This window comes from Oncorhynchus nerka, linkage group LG18, assembly GCF_034236695.1.
Source record: "Oncorhynchus nerka isolate Pitt River linkage group LG18, Oner_Uvic_2.0, whole genome shotgun sequence".
Lineage (NCBI taxonomy): Eukaryota > Metazoa > Chordata > Actinopteri > Salmoniformes > Salmonidae > Oncorhynchus > Oncorhynchus nerka.
Genome location: NC_088413.1, coordinates 56,953,171 through 56,970,833, shown reverse-complemented (window position 1 = coordinate 56,970,833; position 17,663 = coordinate 56,953,171). Strand labels below are relative to the sequence as shown.

The following is a 17,663-nucleotide window of genomic DNA, read 5'->3' as shown; positions in this document are numbered from 1 at the left end:
ATTGGACACACAATCGCGTTGGCCATCCATCTGGATAACTTCCTTTGGGAGTGTCGGCACTCCCATCGCCTCTCTCCCTCCTTCGTTGACCGATCTGAGTCAGAGCCTCAACCCATGGAGGTAGGGGCCAAATGTCTCCCCACAGCTGAGCAACACCGTTTGAGACAACCAGCTTCAACGGTGTCCACTATGTTCTAACCAGGGAGTCACTAGAGCAGAGGGACGGTCCAGGGATCATCCGTCTCCTGGGGCAGGTGAGAGTATTCCATCTTCACTCTCCACTAAGCCTTTCTTAGTACCGATTTCACCAGCTGGCTGTCCCTCATGTTTCCACAGCTCTAGTGGTGCTGTTATGTATGTGTGACTGTACCAGATCCCAGTGGTCGGTTATCCAGTGCTTGACCAGGCCCTTGCCTCCTCCCTGAACACAACATCATACCCGCTCTCCTTTCCGGTTCAAGCACTGGATAACCAACCACTGGGAACTGGCAGGGTCCCATGCATCACAGCACCACACCATCACCGTGGGCCAAGAAATCCTCCTCTTCCTCATCATCCAGGCACCCGTACACAAAGTCGTACTCGGCTTCCCGTGGCTCCAACGCCATGACCCCACCATCTCCTGGCCGAAGATTGAGATTACGGCCTGGGCGCCCGGATGCCGGAAGATCTGCTTTCCCTTACCTTGTGGTTCCACGTCGATTGAGAGTCCTGTGGATGCCCTCCAGGCCGACATCCCGGAGGGTTACCAGGATCTCTCGATGGTTTTCTCAAAGACTCGCGGCATCTGTCTCCCTCCTCATCGCCCCTGGGAGTGTGCCATCGACCTGCTAACAGACTATGCACCTCTGCGCAGCCAGATCTAATTGCATTGAGACCTCCCATGCGTCGGCTGGTTTCTTCATAGCCAAGAAGGAAGGGGGTCTTTGTCGTGTATTGGCTACAGAGGTCTCACTGCTCCGTATGCACCCAAACCAAGTCTCCCCGGAACGCACAAGCAGGGAAACTCGTGCCTCAGAGGCCTTGGACCCATCTGTTGATAGATTTTGTCACTGATCTTCCCATCTGATGGTTTCACCACTGTTATGGTTGTTGTGGACAGATTCTACAAATCCTGCTATTTTATACCTCTCTATGATCTCCCTACGGCTCTCCAGGTCACCGAGGCACTGTTTCAGCAGGTTTTCCGACACTATGGCCTTCCGGAGGATATTGTCTCCGACCGTGGTCCCCAATTCAAGTCGCATGTATGAAGAGCCTTCATGGAGAAGCTGGGGGTCACAGTTAGTCTCCCATCCGGGTACCGGCCTCAGTCCAATGGGCAGGTAAAGAGGACCAACCAGGAGCCGGGGAGATTCCTGAGGAGTCCCTGTCAGGACCGGCAGAGGGAGTGGGCACAATTTCTTCCCTGGGCGGAATATGCCCAGAACTCACTTCATCACTCCTCCACCGGGTTGTCTCCCTTCCAGTGCATCCTGGGGTACTCCGTGGACCCCGAGCCAGACCAAAGCCCCTGCGGTGGATGAGTGGTTCCGGCGTGCAGGGGAGGTTTGGGACGCTGCCCATGTGAGGCTCAAACGCGCCGTCTAGCTCCAGAATGAGCAGGCGGACCACCACCGCAGTGAGGCACCCATTTTTCATTCTGATGATCGCGTCTGGCTCTCCACCAGGAACCCCCCACTCCACCTGCCCTACCGGAAGCTGAGCCCCCGGTTTATGGAGACATTCAAAGTCCTCCAGAGGATCAATTAGGTAACTTACCAATTACAGCTTCCCATTTCCCTTAGGCCGGTGGTTCCTAGTCCCCTGGCTGATGCTGTCTCCCACCGCCTCCCCTGGACATCGAGGGTAGTCCCGCCTATGCCGTCAAGTCCCTCCTGAACTCCAGACGTTGTGGGGGTCGGCTCCAGTACCTGGTGGACTGGGAGGGGTACAGTCCAGAGGAGCGGTGTTGGGTTCATCCCCCACCAGGCAATATTGTTTATGTTTGCATGTTTAGACGCTTTTCTTGTTTTGTATCATTCTTCGTCATTAAACTCACACCAATTCATATGGAAGCCTCTTCAATGTCTCTTCAACCGTTACCCTCGTCTCAATCCTGTTACGTGACAATTTTGTGAATTTGAGGGAAAGGTCAAGAAATATGAATTTTATGTTTGTTGAACTTTGAAGTGAAGTCATACTTTTGATCAAAAAGGATGAGGCCGCTGACAGTGTCCATTTCATGCGTTAGAATAGCAAGTGTGAGATTTTAAATACATTTAATATTAGCAATTATTAAATTAGTTTGAGGGACACATGATTCATAGGGAAATGTTGCTTTTATTACAGGTGTCTGAATATGATTATAAAAGAGCTCCATAGTGTCCATAAGAAAATGGGCGATAATAGGGCTTTGATGCCTGAGATGGGAGAATGTTTTCTTGGAGGTTAAATATGTACTTCATATTGTGGGGTGTTCAGAAAAATAATTCATTTAGATAAATGTCAGACCCAGTTCTTCGGCTGTCCCCATAGGAGAACCCTTTTGAAGAATCCTTTTGGGTTCCATGTAGAACACTGTGGAAAGAGTTTTATATGGAACCCAAACGTATTCTACCCAGAACCAAAAAGGATTCTTCAAAAGGGTTCTCCTATGGGGACAGCCGAAGAACTGTTTTAGGTTTTAGCACATTTCTTCTAAGATTGTATCTGACGATTTGCCTCCTCTCTGACCCTAAACCCTGCCTTGCCTGTTCCTTTACTGTACTCCACTCAACATCAAGTAGGAAGCCCATGAAACTGTACTGTTTACTCTCCACTCTACCTAGGCTACTGTTGAGGATGATTTCAAGCCCTTGATGACATATGAAGAGTTTCATTCCAGAAATGTTAAATGAGCTTTTATTGTTTAAAGAAATTCTAAGCAATCGCTGTGTTTTGTTCACTTTCTAACCATGGCATGGGGTTGTTTAATGACAGACATGTATTTGTTAAAAATCTATCACTTGATTTAATTTCAGAGATTGTTTTTTGATAAATGCTATACATCTGCCTCACTCAGAGAAATAAGTAGTACTGCTAGGTTTTACAGTCAAATGTAACAAATAACTACATTTTTAATAAAGACATTTACAAATGATACATTTTACATTAATATTATATATATATATTAAGTAATTCAACACAGTAATATGAGCTCTGTATGTAAAACACTTGTGTTTGGCATTTTAGTGATTTAGCAGATGCTCCAGAGTGACTTACAGTAAGTGCATTCATCTTAAGACAACCACATTTCAGTCAAATACAGGATATATAATTAATATACAGCATTTTGTAAAACAAACTCATTTTCATACACATCTAAAATCGATGAATAAAAACATCAGAGAACAGCAACATTGTACACACATGTTAACGTACTCAGAAGAAATCATTTCTGATGACAAAACACCAACATTGGTGGATATAGTGTTTTGAAAATAAGCTGCAAATTATTTCCATATTATGTAAAGTAGCAGCTGTTATATCTGCATTATTTTGTTTTATTGTTCTAAAATCGATTGAATATTCTATATTAACCCCCTACAAAGATGGGGCTTACTGTGGCCTATATGAATCTACACTGGGGAAGGTTAAGGACGCTCGTTTTGAAAATGAAGAAATAGATGAAATAGCAATAAAAAGTACATTACAGGGGTCAGAAGGGAACTCACACGGAGAGTTTTGCAATAGCAAGTATTAATCGCCCTGCATTTTCCAGAGCGTGCCTCCAGTCGCACACAGACAATTATTCATAACAATGATTTACAAACATCAGACAGCAATTTATATCCATCATGTTTGGTTGGGATTTTTAACCTAGTCTGCTCTGCACATGATTTATGTGTAATTTTGTTGCAGTGCAGAGCCCAGGTTTCCACGATTTTTATCAGTATTCAAATTAGTGGGAGTTATTGGATGTATGTGGTCAGAACATTTATTTATTTTCCAGACCGCGTGTCCTAATATGTTTTCGAGCATCATTACTTCCAGACAGGTTTTTGCCCCTAGAATATTTCCATTTGGAAGATCTCTATTTGTGCTCACATCATGAATTACTATACTGCGCTGTAAGATGTGGATTACATTTTTTATTTAACCTTTATTTAACTAGGATGAAGATATTCTACTATATGAAAGGTTCTTTGGATTCGAAATACAAACTGTGCAGCCAATCCCAATCATAATTGTTGAGGTGTAAACTAAAGCATCCAAAACACTGGCTGGTCCTGTTCCTCCAGCCCCATGCACCAAATGGGTATCAGAGGTGCTGTCACACCTGGTGAGGTCATGCAGGGAGGCCTAACAACTCCAGAAGATGACACACATATCTTTGGTAATAGTGCAGTGTGTGTGTGGGCCTGGCTCATGGACGGGAGACCCCAAGCAGAAATGTCATGCTGAAATGTGTGTTAAATTATTCAACCCCCTCCACCTCCAAAATCGAGAGAGGGGGAGGGATGCTAACATACATGCAATCTCAGGGCACTGTGCAAATGTGAGGAGAGAAGGCGGCAGCAACTAGCACTGGGAGGTCATCCATTTTTCATGAGATGGAATAGCAGCAAGGCAAATCCTTTTTAAAAAGGGGGAAAACTGACAGATATCCAAGGACACCATATGGTGCTTTTAGAATGAGTTAGTCCAGAGTTGATCTGTGTCCTTATAGTCAATCCAAATGACCTTGCATCTATTCAGATCATTGAGACGATACGCAAATGACCCAGAATCCACTATTCTTAATATCGACTGGGTTCGTGAAGTATTAAATAATTTAACCCATGTCAATAATTACTGAGAGATTAACTATTGATGAGCTGTTCCGTGTGTGTGTGTGTGTGTGTGATAACTGTATAAGGAAGAGGATGTGTCCAGAGAACACACCAGCAGCCTATAGGAGCGGAGGGGTCGCCAAAGGAATCAGGACCTGTCAGATGAAGAGCTCAGAGAGGTGACAGGAGAGGTGATGATGTGAGGTGACCGTATAGGTGATGTGGTGTACTAAGGTCACTGCACCATTGGTCATCCATGACAGCCATGGTGACGATCACCACCGTGCTCAAAATGGAATCTTTTTTTAGATAAAAGAGAAACGTCATGTGTTTAGATGCAACCACACCATTTGGATTATCTGTCCATGCATACTGTGGAGCCATTACTGTGGAGCCATTACTGTGACAAACAACACATCTTTTCAGTGAGAAATATATATTTGTATCTGCCAAGTAAAAAACATTTAATAACAGTCTGCACCTGACTAAATTTACAGTGGTTTGAAGTGTAGCACAACAGTAATACCATACAGGATTTGGTCAATTATACATCTTACACACATACACTGATTGTTCGTCACTCTACAGAATGACAGTATAGATGTGTAACGGGATGTCCTCATGCCTTCTTCACCCGTTTGCCCTTCTTCACTCTGGCTCCCCTATGGCTCGCCAAGTCCTGCTCCACTCGCTGGTGGGGCATCTTCCCAGAGCCCCTCCGTCCCAGCAGCTCCTCTTTCTCCGCCTGGAACACAGGGGACAGAACACCAGACAACAGACACAATTAGTCCCTCATATCCTGAGTTGGGAAATGGAGGGGGTGATGAAATATCCTGTGGTCATTAATCGTTCCCCGGGGGTTGAGGGAGACTGAAACCACAGGGCTCAGGCACTGATGAAATGTTCCTAATAGAGGCCATTCATCTCAATGTGTCACCTCAACCCAACAAGCTATCTTCATTCAGACTGCCTCTCTCCATACAAACGTCAAGATTTTCAGAAAGATCCACACAAGTTGATCAACAAGCTAAAATCTTCCAGTAATGTCTTTACATCTGTGAGTGGTACCAGTGTCATCCACATTGTTTGTTGAGCATCCCTTTCATTGAACATTGCAGCCTTACTTCACCAAAACCAATCTGATCATGAGGTCACATGGGACAAAAACAGTGAAAATGTATAGTAGTCAACCTAATATCCATAGCTGCTGTGTTTTAATTGGAGATGTTTGGATATTATGCTACTTAGTATGACTTTTATCATCAATATCTCCCAATCTGCCAATTCATCAAATCCCAACCACTTTGTTCTCTTTGAAATACAGATGTGGGTTGGTCACACAAAGTGAAAAAATTGAATAAAACATGGAATAAATCATATCTTTATAACATCAATCTAAGCAGTGTTTTAACAAGTTAATGTAATGGAATAAATCAGTATCTTTTATGATGGGTGCTAATTTAGAATTGTGCAATATCAGCATTCAATGTGTCAAAGAACATCAACCATTCCCACATCCACCAGTCAGCATCCCAAAGGTATAATTATCAACTACGTCATCATGAATTAACTTTGTGTAATTACATTTCACCTGCCAGGCTCCATATGGTTCCCTTGACTCCAACCAAACAATAAGATAATTACATCCCAATTAAACAATTACATAATTAAATCTCAATTGAACAACTGCCTAATCGTATCAGTGCAGCAACATTGCAGTACACATGCTGTACAGCCACTGCTGACATCATGATGTCAAACGCACCAACTGTTAGATCTGTCAATGCATTAGACAAAAGCCACTTAATACCTTGTTTTAACATACATCCTTTGTCCTGGTCTTGTCCTCATTCTGTTTGTGCACACATTTTTAGACGGTTGTAGATCATTAAAAGACACATCGTGAAAGTGTAAAGTATCAGAGGAAGGCCCAAAAAAATTGTCAAAACTCCAGGCACCCAATTCATAGACTGTTCTCTCTGCTACCACATTGCAAGCGGTACCGGAGCGCCGAGTCTAGGTCCAAAAGTCTCCTTAACAGCATCTACCCCCAAGCCATAAGACTGCTGAACAACTAATCAAATGGCCACCCGGACTATTTACATTGACCCCCCCTCTCCATTTGTTTTGTACACTGCTGCTACTCGCTGTTTATTATCTATGCATAGTCACTTTCACCCTTCCTACTGTACATGTACAAATGACCTTGATTAACCTGTACCCCCGCACATTGACTTGGTACCGGCACACCCTGTATATAACCTCGTTATTGATATTCTTATTGTGTTACTTTCTATTATATATTTTTTACTTTAGTCTATTTGGTAAATATTTTCTTAACTCTATTTCTTGAACTGCATTGTTGGTTAAGCTCTTGTAAGTATTGTATTTGGCGCATGTGACAAATAACATTTGATTTGATTTGATTTTAAACTGGCAAGCTCAGCGCAAGATCAGGACAAGATCAGGACAAGATCAGGACAAGAGGACCCATGTAAGCGACAGGTATAAATGGGGCCAGAGAGATTAGAAGGAGCCAAGAAAGCAGTCTACAACTTTTGTCAGAGAAACACAAAGTGAATGTAGTACCTAGAGCATGCATGTCGCATCAAAGTAGCCCGGAAATCATTTAGTCATTAGCTCTATTCATTACCAATTCAACGTAACAAAAAAGTATTAAGAAATGTTTTATCAAAGCCTGAATACAATTCCACCATGTTTTTATATGACATTACTGAGTCTGATGAGGAAGATGTGTAGCTTGTGACAGGGGGAAGGGAGAAGGAGAGGGTACATGCTGGGATGGGATGGGCTGGCTCTTGGGGGTAGGTATGAGGTCATTCAAATCAGAGACTAAATAAAAACTTCCAAGTTGGGACAACACTGCCCCCCATTGGACAACCATAGCATATTTCCCCCTATACTGACACGCTCTATGTGAGGCCAAATCAAATGTATTTGACACATACACGTGTTTAACAGATGTTATTGTGGGTCTAGTGGAAATAGGGACCACAGAGAGAGAAATGACCTGTACCTGTTTGAACTCCCACTTGTCTCCTCTCTGCTTGGCTGGAGACTCCTGGTAGTTGATCGTACTGTGGGAGTAGGGTTGCTCTGGGACGAGAGAGGCCCTCTTTTCTGTAGATGAAGAGAGAGGGGACAGGGAGAACAGGAAAGGATTCAAACTAGATCCCTCAGAGGTGTTACAGCTGTCATGATGTAACATTAAAACCTCACAGAGACCTCGTATGTCAATATGGCCAGCCACTTGAACGGTCTCTGCCACTTCCTCATTGACATGCTAACAAACGCACTTCATTTTCTGAGAAGCACAAAAAAATATCAAGATCACCTGCTTTCTGAAACTATTGATTTGATTTCACAAACGGAGCTTTAATTAAATGTCACATTTGGCCCCTGCTGTGTGTTGGTCTCCTAAGCCCTGGTCCCAGTGATGAGGTAGGGAATTAGTGTGGTGTGTGGGGCTGTGAGGCGTGGTTCCCCCAGGCCCAGCAGTGATCAGCAAGGCCCAGCAGAGCTCCATCTGCTCTGGGTAACATCAGTGGAAGGCCCCTACCACGGAGAGCAGGGGGTGGTGGTCACAGATGAGTAACTGTGGCAAGGTTGAGCGAGTACAGGTCTGACACTACAGTGCACCCCCTCCTCTCTGTACTTCATCACCCCTCTCTGAGCAGTACCTGGGTCCCATTCCGGACATAGACTCCCCACTGGGTGACAGCAACAGGCCAACTATCCCCCCCCCCCCCCCCCCACACACACACACACACTACAGTCTCCAGCCAGCTGCTGTTTCTAATGCTCCATCAATGTAAAGTTCCAAATAAAAGGCTCTCTCAACGTTCCACGTCACAATGACAAAGGGAGATGATATTAGAGGCTATACTATATTAAGTAATAATATTAATATTGTTATACAGGCAAATCGGCGCAGAATTACCAACTTCGTTAGCTGTGACACTAAATGGGTTTTCTAAACGCAAGATAGAGTAGCTTGTCATTTCTATCCAACACACACACACACACACACACACACACACACACACACACACACACACACACACACACACACATTACCTCGTGAGATCGTGGACACCTGCTCTATGGCAGGGAGTAGGCCAGTGGATGCCCTCCGGGTCTCCAGGGCTTGTTTCCACCAGCTGCCCAGCTTACAGTGGCCTAGCCTATCCTCTGGGGTGCTTCTGAAGCATGATGCATCCTCCTTGTGCGAGGCCTTCCCCCCTCCAGGTAACCTATCCCTGGATGTCTCTAGGGCTGAGGAGGGGCTGAGCTGGGGGGTGCGGCTGGGGCTAGTCCTAGGGGACAGAGACACCCCAGGAACCTGTAGCTGTCTGGAGCGTGCGGACCTCCGCAGGGGGATGAGCAGAGAGGAGTCCTGGAGAGAGAAGGGCCTGATGTACCTCCCGGAAGCCCCACTGTCTTGCTCCCCCTCCAGGGTAGAGCCTCTCTCTGTCTCTGGGCCACTGGAGCCTGCGTCTCCCAGCTCCTCCAGGAAGGAGAAGGTCTGGTGGAGCTCAGAGAGCAGATCCTGGGTGGTCTCAGTGAGAGCACAGGAGGTCAGGATCTCCGGTTGGTCCACTGCATCCTGGGAGTCCCGACGGAAACATTCCACTGAATCCTCAAGCGGTGGAGGGTCGAATGCCTTCTGAACAAACACAGACATACAGAAACTCAATTGAGTTGGCAAATACTGTAGGTTGTCTGCATAGTATGTACAGTATGTATGTAATTGGACAGTAGAGAGGTCTGTCACCTGTAAGGGCTCCAGCTCCAGGAAGCAGTGAGATGAGGCAGCAACAGCCCCAGAGAAGGTGGCGGTCTGGGGGCGGATGTTCCCTGATTTGTCCCCTCCAGGCATGATGCTCCACACGTCACTCACACTTGGTGCATGCATGATTTTGTCAGTAACCTCCTTGTAGTAGTCCATTTTCTCTGGATTAACATGAACAAACGCAGTTAGTTAAAGGGCCAATTATTGAATTATTTCTCAGTCAAATCATACAGTAGATATAGTGAAAACACAGCCACAACACAGAATGTATTAACAGTTGAAACACACCATAGTCAGGTGTCAGGAAGTTGTGACTCTCCACTTGGATCTCAGATACAGAGGGCACTGATTGGTTGTCCTCATTACTGTAGAACTGAGGATGGAGGTTCAGTCTGCTCAGACTATGCCTGACAAACAAATGATCACATGAAGAACATGTCCTTTATCTTATTGTACTGCATAACACAATGCTGGCCACAGCAAAGAGTGGAATTATGGTCTGTTAATGAAATTATAAAGTAAACATTGAGGATTGAGAAGGGTCACCTTCTGTCTAACGTTACATCTACAGGAGGAACTGCCTCCTCTTCCACATTGAAGACGTCGTCTCCTGGTATATCACAGGTCATTATGTCCTCCACTCCCCCTAAAGGAAACAGAAAACACTTTCAACAACAGATGACCAGAACATGGATTTCCGTTGGGTTAATACTCAAGAACGTTACTTCAAAAGGAGCCGACAACTTAAATGTTGAGTATAAAACACCTCTAGTCTGTGCATCTGAACTCACACTCAGTGGAGAACACCAGCTCCTCCACCTCCATGCTGTCTTTACTGAGGCTGTTGAAGGAGACAGGGTCTGTGGCACCCTCTAGTGTCAGAGTCCGGTCAGGGTAGTCTGGGAGGAGTATGTCTGCTGGGGGGGAAGGCCTGTCACCCTGACTGTTCTGGCACCGTCCTCTATCACTGAGCAGGGATGAGATCCGCTGTAGCATTACTGTGCTCCCATACACATATGGGATGCCCGGTCTCAGGCAGGGCAGTGAGGGGGAAGATGTGAAAGAGAACATAGATTCAGAGGTCTCCTTGGACAGGGATTGAGAGGAGAGGTGTGCCGGGGTCCAGGGTTTCTCCTGCATTGAGACAATGAAATTCATTATTTTCATATTCATCATTGCCAAAGTATTATTCCTCAGCACACTCACTCTCAGACAGAGCCACAGTAGTAAAGTACCGCAGCTATAAGAGGCAGGTCATGATCAGGTGGCTCTGTGTCTCCCTGCTCTTCCAGCCTGTCAGTCATCATACCCACTGGGGAGGGTCTAGGGAGGTGGTGCCTAAGGGCCTGGATGGTCAGACTCAGGTTCCGACAGCTCCCTCTCCTCTCTTGGTGCTCCCCTGGCCATGTCACCTCCTCACTGGGCCAGGGAAAAACGGATTATACCAAACACACACTGACTTTGGGTAGTTTTGTAAACAACATTTTAGTCATTTTGTATTGAATAATGTACCTTGCTGTTGGCTGGGGTTGTCTCAGTTCAACCATAGATTCCCTGAGGAGTCTGATGAAATCCTCTGAAGAGAGTGTGTTGATGTTCTGAGACTGATACAGCAGGGCAGATAACGGATGAATGGGACCCCCTGCAGTTCACAACATTTCACTGACTTTCAGAATACTTGACAGTGATGAACCCTGTCGTTCTCAACTAACATCAAGGCGGTGGCCCGTTCTTGTAGGTTCATGCTCTACAACATCCGCAGAGTACGACCCTGCCTCACACAGGAAGCAGCGCAGGTCCTAATCCAGGCACTTGTCATCTCCCGTCTGGATTACTGCAACTCGCTGTTGGCTGGGCTCCCTGCCTGTGCCATTAAACCCCTACAACTCATCCAGAACGCTGCAGCCCGTCTGGTGTTCAACCTTCCCAAGTTCTCTCACGTCACCCCGCTCCTCCGCTCTCTCCACTGGCTTCCAGTTGAAGCTCGCATCCGCTACAAGACCATGGTGCTTGCCTACGGAGCTGTGAGGGGAACGGCACCTCAGTACCTCCAGGCTCTGATCAGGCCCTACACCCAAACAAGGGCACTGCGTTCATCCACCTCTGGCCTGCTCGCCTCCCTACCACTGAGGAAGTACAGTTCCCGCGCAGCCCAGTCAAAACTGTTCGCTGCTCTGGCCCCCCAATGGTGGAACAAACTCCCTCACGACGCCAGGACAGCGGAGTCAATCACCACCTTCCGGAGACACCTGAAACCCCACCTCTTTCAGGAATACCTAGGATAGGATAAAGTAATCCTTCTCACCCCCCCTTAAAAGATTTAGATGCACTATTGTAAAGTGGCTGTTCCACTGGATGTCTTAAGGTGAACGCACCAATTTGTAAGTCGCTCTGGATAAGAGCGTCTGCTAAATGACTTAAATGTAAATGTAAATGTAATGATATTTCTCAAATCAGTATGAGTCACAATCAGTGATCCATACCTGGCTCTTTCACTGCCATAGAGATCCCTGTGGTCCTCCTACGCTGAGGAAGCCCCTCTACTCCACACTGACCTTCAGCCTCTTCCGACTGAGTAGTACAGTGGCCCACATCCTAATAAAGGTACCGTTTTTCAATAGAAAATGTGATTACTGACAACAAGCAATCTGCATGTACATGCCTAAGTATTTACATGTCTTGTGATAGTTTTACAAAGAGGTTCACCTTCCATATTGCTTCCATGCAGTCGGAAGCCGCCACACATAGGCCAAGCCTCTCACATCCATGGAGGAAGTACCTGACCATGTCGTTACTTCCTGTGTGACCTTTCTTCAGGAGGGCCCATGCATCTGAGACATGGCTTAGGGGCAGAGAAAACAAGATGTATTATGAAAACCGTGAGCCATACAGAGCCAGAGTACATGGTATACATACAGTAGTCCATTTGGTATAGCACATGCGAGTGTATTTAAACCTACCTGTTCTGTAGGAGTACGTCCACACAGAGCTTCAGGTCGTGGGGGGTGTCTGTGGCTAATCTGGTCCAGTAGATGTACTTCAGCGCCAAGCGGAGCTGCTTTCTCCTCAGCAGGCTGTGGATGATGCAGTGGTGCTGCCAGGAGAACCAGGGTGGTTCAGACCTGGGGCTCAGCAGCAGCTCCATGGAGCCCTACACAGAGGCAATGACAGCCATAGGAAAATCTGTCGGCTCTGTTGAGCCCTGCTAAATCCAGGAAGACATACACATCGATAGACTAAACGTTATAGTGAGAGCAAAGGTACCGATAAGTGTCCATGGTCGAGGAGCCAGAAGGCCCGGATCTGCTGGGAGAAGCTGGGAGGGATGATGAAGGTGTGGCAAAAGGACTGCAGGAGGTCATCTTTGCACTGCAGGAAATGTGCCATGTCCAGGATGAAGTACATGAGCTGTGCACAGGCTGTGTTAAGTGTAGTGTACATAATCAAGAATACTGTATATTCAGTTCAGTTCACATGACAGTCATATTAACACAGTCATATCTTTGAGGACACTTTATGGATTCTCCATGTTTGGATACAATGGCCTGAACAGACATGTTGTTGATGCGAGGCACAAGCACCAGCTTCAGAAGAGCCTGCAGGTTAGGGGGTGGATAGCCCTGGTCTGTGCAGTCCTCAGAAATCCATATGGGCCCATGTTGTTGGTCCATCTGAGCCACCATACCCTGGATCAGTGAATTCCACCTTTCCCTTCCCTCCTCCTCCCATCTAATCAAATAAAGAGAAAGAAGATGTGGAGAATAGATTTTTAAAAGATTGATCAGGGAGTCAAGGAAGAAGACAGAAATAGAGCAAGAGAGACCTATCAGTGATTTAAGAGTTACCCAAGAGTGTGGAGGGAAGCCCTGCGGTGGTTCTGATCCATCTCTCTCCACATCTGATAGATCCGCTTCATTTCTTGAGCCTCTGCGAGGAGGAGAGGACAAGTCAGTGTACCTACATCAACTAGATTCAGACGCGGGACGATTCTTTCTGGAGCGGATGGGGGCCGGAAACAAAATGACAAATAATTTGTAGACTGCAAATTGACCACAAGAAGCCAAAACAGATATGTTTGACTAAGACAAACCATTTCAAACCTTGCTTACATTTGTATATGATCACGCTTCTCTCTATTAATCATGGGAATACTCGGGAACAGATTATTTATGTTTTAATCCCTTGGAGCTGATTTTCCTGGTGTTTTTACAGCCTTATGTCCAAAAATAAAAATAAAAATAAAATAAATAAGAAAACTTGGGGGCCAAATAAAACACCCCGCGGGAGAAATTTGGCCCGCAGGCCGCCAGTTGGGGAACCCTGTACTAGACTAACCTTAACTTCAACCCTAACACTACAACATACAACACTTGTTACATTGTACTTTGTAGAATAGTTACACAGTAGTAACAACTCTGTGATGCAAAGAGTGACCGGTTTATACAGTTTGACTGTTTGTCCTTCTATAACGTTAACGTGTGCATCCTTACCAGGATACTTGGGCAGGAGTCCGGTGATGCCCCACCACTGTACAAGCCGACCCAGCCAAATGTGTTGCTTCAGAGCTCTGTGTATCCCATTCCAGTAGTCCTGCCTCACAGCTGAGGATCCACACCCGGCCCTGCAGACCACACACGGGATCCCCAATCCTACATACAGATGGAGGACAGACAGTCACCATTCAATCATGATCAGAAAACAGCTCTCTTGATAGAAACTACAATTCCAATCCTGTTTTTACCTATATTGTTACAACCATACCAAATGCTAGCACTAGGTGTCAAAGTAAGATCATTGGATTAAACAAAGTAGCCAGTTGATATCATTCATGCAACAATATGATCATTGTGAGAGGGGGGCCAGGGTTTGAATACTACTGCACCATGCCAGAAGTGTGTCAGGCCGCTCTGCCTCCTCCCCCACTGGGCCAGGGTAAGCAGGTTCCTCAGCCGCTGCAGCAGCAAGTGCACCCTGGTGAAGCAGCTGTGGTCCAGGAACATCCACAGGCCCTGGCAACGGCTGAAGCCTAGAAACAGGGGAAGGGAGGAGAGGGGGGGACCCAGAGAGAGGGGACGGTAGAAGACCTTTGTAATAAAGCTGTGGAAAGAGCTAGGATCGATAGCCTTTGGCTCTGTTTGGGATAGCTGGTGCTGTGGTGCATCTCTCCTTACAAAGGGTGAGTAACTCCTTCTTTGAAACTTCAGCCGTCCTCTGGACCCAGCTGCTGAAAGTAGCAAGGCTGGCCTCCACATCAGCATTTCCCACTGAGAGACAAACAAATGAATGGAATGAGACAAATTCATGCAATTACATAAATGGGTCATAATAAAAAGCAGCATGAACTGAGAAGAAATGTTACTAATGATCACATATTATAATCATCGAATCATTACAGTATGTTAAAGTATCCAACCAAGTATCCAACCATTCTTAGACACAGTAAGTGGCTGTAAGTACTGTATGCTGCATGTGATTTTAATCTTGCCAGTCCAGTGATCTGACCTCCAGCTGAAAGGCTGCATATCCAGCGCAGGATGGCCCTCACGTTGTTGCTAGCCAAGGCCTGTGTCCACTGATCCTCCGTGTCCATCATAGTCCTGCTGTTGCACCCTCTCACACCCTGAGAATGTTAACAGTGAATGTACCAAACACATCCAGTGCATTCGGAAAGTATTCAGATCTGTTGACTTTTTCCACATTTTGTGACGTTCCAGCCTTATTCTAAAATGAATTAAATATTTTTTTCCCCCTCATCAATCTACACATAATACCTCATAATGACAAAGCAAAAACAGGTCTAAAAAATGTTTTGTAAAAAAAAGTACAAATAAATACAAATGAAATATTACATTTACATAAACATTCAGACCTTTTACACAGTACTTTGTTGAAACACCTTTGGCAGCGATTACAGCCTCAAGTCTTCTTGGGTACGGAAAGGAGAGTTTCTCCCATTCTTCTCTGCAGATCCTCTCAAGCGCTGTCAGGTTGGATGGGGAGCATCGCTTCTCTCAGAGATGTTCAATCGGGTTCAAGTCCTGGCTCTGGCTGGGCCATTTATTCAGAGACTTGTCCCGATTTTTTAGAAGGTGAACATTTGCCCCAATCTGAGGTCCTGAGTGCTCTGTAGCAGGTATTCATCAATCTCTCTCCCACTTTGCTTGTTCATCCCCCGATCACTAGTCTCCCAATCTACATCCCCATAATACCTCATAATGACCAGGCCAAAAAGTTCAATCTTGGTTTCATTAGACCGGAGAATCTGGTCCATTAGGTGCCTTTTAGCAAACTCCAAGCGTGCTGTCATGTGCCTTTTACTGTGGAATGGCTTCTGTCTGGCCACTCTACCATAAATGCCTGATTGGTGGAGTGCTGCAGAGATGCTTGTCCTTGGTCACCTCCCTGACCCTTCTCCAGCAGATGTTCAGTTTGGCTGGGCGGACGGCTCTAGGAAGTGTCTTGGTGGTTCGAAACCTCTTCCATTTAAGAATGATGGAGGCCACTGTGTTCTTGGGGACCTTACATTTGGCAGAAATGTTTTGAAACTCTTCCCCAGATCTGTGCTTCGACACAATCCTGTCTCGGAGCTCTACGGACAATTCCTTCGACCTCATGGCTTGGTATTTGCTCTGACATGCACTGTCAACTGTGGGACTTTATATAGACTGGTTTGTGCCTTTCCAAATCATGTTCAAACCTTTAAATTTACCAGAAGTGGACTTCAATCAAGATGTGGAAATATCTCAAGGATGATCAAGGGAAACAGGATGCACCTGAGCTCAATTTCGAGTGTCATAGCATTAGGTCTGAATATTGTTTAAGTTTTTTATTTTTTATAAATTAGCAAAAATGTCTAAAAACCTGCTTTCGCTTTGTCATTATGGGGTATTGTGTGTAGATTGATGAGGGGAAAAATGTGATCAATTTTACAGTAAGGCTGTAACATAACAAAATGTGGAAAAAGTCAAGGGGTCTGAAAAAAATCCTGAATGCACTGTAAATCATTGTTCTCAAATCCCTCAATGTCTGGTCAAATTAAAGTTCTGGATGAAAAACTTTCCGTACAAATTCACAGCTACAGTACAACATACTGGGGGTGAAGTCAATCAGACAGTGCAGTCATGCGTTCCTTCTCTGTTGTAATTCATACACACAGTGGCTACACATCAATGTAATCTCTTTTTCAATAGGCCATTACTGAACATAATCCCTCATATCCATAGATGGTTTTAATCCCATTCCAAAGGAAATGCATTAAATAAATTAACATTAAGTCATGTTGCTGTATTAACACTGGAACTACAAACCACAAGCATCAGAGAGGATAATTGGTTTTTAGATCAAATACAATACTGCATAGGATATAACATCCTTTACAGAATTGAAGGCCAATGTTCTGTGTATGGCTTTAAGAATGTAGTTAACTTGCAGTGCCGTAAAGCCTAGAGGGCTGCTATCCTTGATATTTCCGATAAGATGGAATCACAGTATGAGAGTATACTGCAAGTGACAGCCATTTCACTGAAGAACCATGATTGACTAAACTGGGAACTCCAGAACTTACCTGCCACATTGGTCCGGTGCTCCTGGGATCGCTGTGGATGTGCTGACTGGGCCAGTGTGTGTCCACAGTGGAACTCTCCTCTTACACAAGCTCCTTTGGGACATGGTAATCCAGTAATCTCGATCTCATTGGCTGATTGGCTGTGTGGATGCGTATGGACGTGTGCGTGAGAGACGGAGAGAAAAAAAGAGCTCGGGAATGGGAAAGAGTGTGGGGGGGTGAAAGTGATTTGTGGCAAATACAATAACACCATGAGGATAATGGAGTCTGTATTAAGATATCTGGAGCTTTCAAGACTCATTCTTGACTCTTTCTTGGGCCATTTACTTTCCACTGACACATGCATAGTGTCACCAAAGCACCAGAGGGCAGCACAAACTTTGTTAATTGTATCACATTAGGACAAACTATCAAACAATGTGACACATTATCAAACAATGTGACACATTATCAAACAATCTGACACATTATCAAACAATCTGACACATTATCA

At 45.4% G+C, this 17,663-nt stretch overlaps 1 protein-coding gene across 1 annotated transcript; it reads right to left on the bottom strand.

Annotated features, from left to right (window-relative positions):
• Positions 1-2,883: 2,883 nt before the first annotated feature.
• LOC115146192 (uncharacterized) lies at positions 2,884-17,323 on the bottom strand. The gene is made up of 20 exons (XM_029688114.2): positions 17,171-17,323; positions 15,109-15,226; positions 14,778-14,870; positions 14,489-14,632; positions 14,097-14,255; positions 13,452-13,533; positions 13,146-13,335; positions 12,871-13,014; positions 12,567-12,757; positions 12,313-12,448; positions 12,090-12,201; positions 11,119-11,248; positions 10,842-11,025; positions 10,398-10,740; positions 10,153-10,252; positions 9,895-10,013; positions 9,589-9,767; positions 8,892-9,480; positions 7,831-7,934; positions 2,884-5,538 (listed from the first exon to the last, which is right to left on the bottom strand). Exons 1-20 carry the CDS (start codon positions 17,177-17,179, stop codon positions 5,413-5,415), a joined length of 3,252 nt encoding a protein of 1,083 aa, XP_029543974.2. The 5' UTR covers positions 17,180-17,323; the 3' UTR covers positions 2,884-5,412.
• Positions 17,324-17,663: the final 340 nt, after the last annotated feature.

Bases quoted from the DNA above. Each gene is read 5' to 3' on its own strand.
- LOC115146192 (XM_029688114.2), bottom strand. The intron at 12,758-12,870 runs GTACCTTTGCTC...GCCTCTGTGTAG, and splicing joins TCGACCATGGACACTTATCG to GGCTCCATGGAGCTGCTGCT. The intron at 11,026-11,118 runs GTACATTATTCA...TCCCTGGCCCAG, and splicing joins CAACCCCAGCCAACAGCAAG to TGAGGAGGTGACATGGCCAG.